Here is a 5,474-nt window from a genome sequence, read left to right on the forward strand (position 1 = left end):
AATACGCAGATGCCTTCTGATATCAAACCTCATCAGCATGCTATCATAGCATATACCACAGGGACCATATCTCATAAATCACCATGGCCAACTCTTACCATTAGGAGCTACACTGAAGAAAGTTTTACCCAGTCAGAAATCAAAGGAAATGGGGAGAAGTTACTTGATTATTAGAAACTGTTAAGATGCCCACTCTGAAAATGAAACAAAATAAACAAAATAGCTATTTTTCTCCCTTCTACAGGTTTAGCACTTATATAAACACCACTTTGGCACCCTGCCTCAAAAACATTTATTAAAAAAAACAGCATAAACCCTGAAACAAGCCCAGCATAAAACATTCTTTCCCCCCCGCCCCCCATGTATCTGAAACACTTTTTTTTTGCACTTCCTTCATCTTGAAGAAAATGCTATGGAGAGACAAGGGAAGAAATGCAACAGACGCTAAACAAAAGCTGTAGTGTTGGTGATATTGCCCGGATTTTTTTATGCTTGGTTCTTTTCTGGAGCTGATACGTGCTCACTTTGGAATAAACGACCGTGCCAGTCTACATTCCAATTCTTATTTGCCAGCCATACAGGGAAGGTATCGACGTATGTTTATTATAAAACATCATAAAACATCATCACACATTTCGGGAAGTGAAATTAATCTTGTTGGAAAGCAATGTCACTGTTGGGAGTCTCCCCTTCTGCAATGGGTCCTGCATTTCTGTAAACAAAAGCCTCAATGCTTGTTAACAGACATTTTTTTTTAGGATTTCAGGATAAACCGTCTTATTAACAGCGAATATTTTTTTCTCTCTCAATTTTCTTGGTCTTCACCAGGTAGCCACAGGATTGGTTTTATATTTTCTGTAATCGTCCATGCAGAAAAATGCGAGCTCTGTTTCATTAGCTGAAATGAGAAAACGCACATATTTCACCCACTTGAGAACGACTATAGAGTTTTCCCATCATAAAAAAAATATAGTAATAATTAAGCTGTCATTTAAGACTGTTGTTGATTAACATCTTTTTACGACTGATCCCCAATAGCAAGAAGACATGGAAGGCTTGGTAGAAGGAACAGGGAAGCACACTTGGTTAAGAACAAAAGTCAAAACAAAGGCACTGAGATGGCATTCCACAAGCTGAAAAGCATCGCTTCTTCTCTTCCATTGTATTCTCATTTCAAAATTATAAGAAAATAGCTAAACCTGTATTTTAAAGTTCCTTGTTCTATTTAGTGAGAAGGGAGGGAGGTTCCCCCCTGAAATTAACCTGTAGCCGTAATAATTTAATACTTAGAGGATCAGTAGAATATTTCACAGGTCACTTTACATTCTCCCTCATGACCCATCAAATGTGAGACTGAAGCAGCTAATTTTTTTTCTTTCCCCCTCCTGCCAATGATTAATTCATGAGGCTTCAACAATATGCAAAGTGAAAGACACAAATTGGCTTCTCCGGCAATGCCTTCAAATGCTTCTAATTATTCACAGGGGATCTGGCAGAGCTCAAGGAACCACAGAGGTTCAGAGCAGGCACAGTTCTTCCCACCAGCAGGTCAAGGACTTCTTCTAAAACAGTAAGTCAGCAACATTACTAATTCAGAGCAGACTACATCGCTGATGGAAAGTCATCACAATCAGAAGACGTGGGAGCCTTTTGAAGTGCGAGAAGCCAACCAAGTTCGGCACTCTCGCTTTTTAAAATTAAGCCATAAGTTAATGAAGTCTGCCTGTGTGTTGTGAAGAAAGGAGCAGGGGCGGGGAGAGCTGTGACTGAATATTGACTAGGAAATCTGCAGAAAGAGAAAAGAAAGTCCTGGAGGAATCAAAACTGAAAGCAGACACTTTGTAATAGAACTTTTGGGTGAACTGCACCTGTTTTAAGCCTTGCTTATTACTGCTAATTACTGCCCCTAAAAGGTTATTCTGTTCTCACAATTTTTTTTCTCTCCAATGAGAGTCTGTTTACAAGGTCACATCTGGGTGTGTAGACCAGGGGTAGGCAACCTTGGCTCTTTTATGACTCGTGGACTTCAACTCCCAGAATTCCTGAGCCAGTCATAAAAGAGCCAAGGTTGCCTACCCCTGGTGTAGACCCCTGACGTCATCAGGAGCAAGCTTCAGATTTCCACCCTTGTTCTAAAACTACTACAAATGAACAGAAATGTTCCATACTTATTTAAATGCTAGATCTCCCCTTAAGACATGGTTATTCCAACTTGCAGGACTGGCCTAGGGGGAAATTTTTAATGGGGGTTTTAAAGTAATTTTTAACTACTAGACCAATTATTAATATTTGTTTTTAATTATGTTTTTAATTTGTAGTTTTTTGTGAATAGTATTTTATCTGGTTGTTAGCCGCCCTGAGTCCGCAAGGAGAAGGGCGGGATATAAATCAAATTAATAATAATAATAATAATACAATTTTCTGTGAAAAAGGGAGATAAAACATCAGTGCTTAGATGCTGCCCCCTTCTTTAGAGCAGTGTTCCTCCCAAGCTTAGGTTGGGTCCCATTCCGTTAGGTTGGTTTTCCAGAAAGGGATAAAAATCTGGATTTTCTGGAGAGCTGTGAAACATTGTTGTTTTTTATTATTGAATTTCCATACTACCCATCTCAACTAAGTGACTCTGTGCTTAATAGACTGGTGATGAGGGCAACCTTCCTGCTGTGCTGCTGTGGCAAGCACTGTTGCTTCCTTTTTCTAATGGTTATTATGATTTATTACTTTAATACATTATCATTATTCTTAGGGTTACAGTCCTGGTTGTTGTTATTCGAGTGAGATGAATTGAGCATTGTTGGGCATATAAACTCCAGATAATGGATAAAAATGAACCTGTCTGATGCTCATTCACTAAATATAAGAAAGTTGTGTTCCCTTTTTCTTACCTGCAAGCTAACTCTCTACCTTATAAAGAGAGGTGTTCAAGTCATTTCAAAATTATCTTATCTGAACAATACATTCTTTTCTGTTGTCAGTTTATTTGTTCGGATATTTTTTAGTACTTTTGGAGGGTTTTCATTACCACCCTTCCTTGGAGGCTTAAATGTTGAAAGAAAAGTTCCCATTGAACAAATGGCAGACAGGACAGCCTGTCCAATGATCAAATAACACTCCACTTTTCCTGTCTTCTCTTCACCATCACAAGCTGTATTTTCCCGAGGTCCTCCTGGATCAGATGTACTTTTATGGACCAAGAACTTCCATTAAATTAGGGATAGGTACAAAGAATTATTAGACAACCAAATCAAGAGATGAATTAAAAGAACAGGGAATAACTATTGATTGGTGGCTATATACACAGATAAAATCAAAATATAACAAAGATATGGAAGAGTATGGAATAAGTTGGACATCACAACAATTGAATAAAATATTGACAAACAAGGGAGAAATTTTTTTAACAAAAACCTATAAACTCTTATTAGAAATTGAATTGGAAGAAGAAATAGTAATGGGTCCAATGATAGCATGGGCCCGAAATATAGGCAGAAATATAGGATTAGATGAATGGGAAAGAATATGGAACAGAAATTACAAATTAACATTGTCAACTGCATACAAAGAAAATATAAAATGTTCTACAGATGGCATTTAGCACCGGCGAGATTGGCTAAAATATACAAAAATATGAACCCGGATTGTTGGAAATGTAAAAACAAAGAAGGAACATTTTACCACATGTGGTGGCAATGCCCCAAAGCAAAGACCTATTGGGAACAGACAAGGAGATGGTTACAGGAAATAACAAAGCAACAAATTGAACTCAAACCTGAAATATTTTTATTAGGCATAATCAACCCAAAAATGGAGAAACAACTTCAATACATCATTATACATATTATAACTGCAGCACGCATTGCATACGCGCAATGTTGGAAAAGAGAGAATATACCAACAAATGCAATGATTATACGTAAGATATTAGATTGTGCTGAGATGAACAAACTTACCTTAGAAATAAAGGACAACGAAGCTACAGAATTTTATGAGATATGGGATATGTATTACAATTGGTTAGAATTGAGGAATAAAAAAGTATGAGAAGTAATGTAAATAAATGTAAATAAATGTAAGAGATATAGGACATAGTATTGTTAAGAAAAAAGAAAAAATGTTTTGTGTATTTCGTTGTTTGTAAAGAGAAAAAGGAAAAAAAATTAAAAAATTAAAAAATTAGGGATAGGTAACTGACCATCACTGACACAAATGAGTCTGTCCAGAACCCTGTCTGTGGCCCCTAGGCTGCAGCTGAACTTTCAGGCATCTTGTTTGGGGGAGGAATGGTATGCTTGGGGATTATGGGGGGAGAATGGGAGGGGTCTGCAGGCATGTGTCTTAGGCCTTGCAATAATCCTCATTATTGTCTTAGGCACTGCAGTAATCCTCATCACTTTCCAGAAATAAATCACAGCAAAGAAAAACTTTCTAATCATTTCATGCTTGATGCTATACAAGTTTAAAGTTCCAGCCATCCAGAGTGTGGATGATTTACACAGCTCTTTCCCTACAGTTGGAACATACGACTAAGTCAAAGGTTTCTCTAGAAATATGGATTACAGTGAAAGCCACTAAAGCAAGGGGGTCCCCAAACCTGGCGACTTTAAGACTTGTGGACTTCAACTCCCAGAATTCCCCAGCACTCCCAGAATCCCCAGCCAACGTTTGTATACCAATCTATAAATCAACCTCTCCTATTTTCAGCCATTTCAATGAGACATTTCATTCAAAGCCCCCATTTTCTCTGATGTGGACAACTAATCATTTCCTAGTCCGTGCTATTATTGTTACTTTAAGTGTTTACATTTTACAAACCACCTAAACCGTGATTGAAATTAAGGTGGCCTACTAGTGTAATTAAATAAATAACAATGAACATGCTGTTTTAAGCAGAGTGCTATGTGTCCAGAGAACTTGATGAACTTAGAGATGCATAGTCCTCATTTAGCAACATCAATTGGCAACTCAGTTATTAAGTGAAACATCGTGATTTTACAATTTTACTTCAGCTTTCCTTTGCTTTACAGACTTATAATGGTCATAAATGGGAGCACTAGTCACAAAGTTACATTTTCATCAGTATCATAACTGCGAGCGGTCACTAAAAATGTTCTCCCTCTCAGTTATAACTTGTATTTTATTGTAATTTTAATGTGATTTTATTTGTTTGATTGTAAAATTTATTAGCCGCACATTTTACTACAAGACAACTCTGAATGGCTCTTTTATTCATATATTTATGGTTTCATTTTCATGCTGTAAGCTGTCCAGAGTTGCCTTGTGGTGAGATGGAGAAAAGAAAGAAAGAAAGAAAGAAAGAAAGAAAGAAAGAAAGAAAGAAAGAAAGAAAGAAAGAAAGAAAGAAAGAAAGAAAGAAAGAAAGAAAGAAAGAAAGAAAGAGGGAGAGAGAGAGAGAGGGAGAGAGAGAAAGAAAGAAAGAAAGAAAGAGGAAGGAAGGAAGGAAGGAAGGAAGGAAG

General features: G+C 37.1%; 1 protein-coding gene across 1 annotated transcript in view; it reads right to left on the reverse strand.

Moving 5' to 3' along the window:
* Positions 1-576: 576 nt before the first annotated feature.
* CUNH2orf76 (chromosome unknown C2orf76 homolog) overlaps positions 577-5,474 on the reverse strand; it is a gene marked incomplete at its 5' end in the record, with an annotated part of 7,709 nt that continues 2,811 nt past the window's right edge. The window contains 1 exon segment of the mRNA XM_015826965.2: positions 577-898. Within this exon segment, the coding sequence (XP_015682451.2) occupies positions 822-898 (77 nt within the window).

Source organism: Protobothrops mucrosquamatus, unplaced genomic scaffold (assembly GCF_001527695.2).
Source record: "Protobothrops mucrosquamatus isolate PMUCROS unplaced genomic scaffold, P.Mucros_1.0 scaffold3410, whole genome shotgun sequence".
NCBI lineage: Eukaryota > Metazoa > Chordata > Lepidosauria > Squamata > Viperidae > Protobothrops > Protobothrops mucrosquamatus.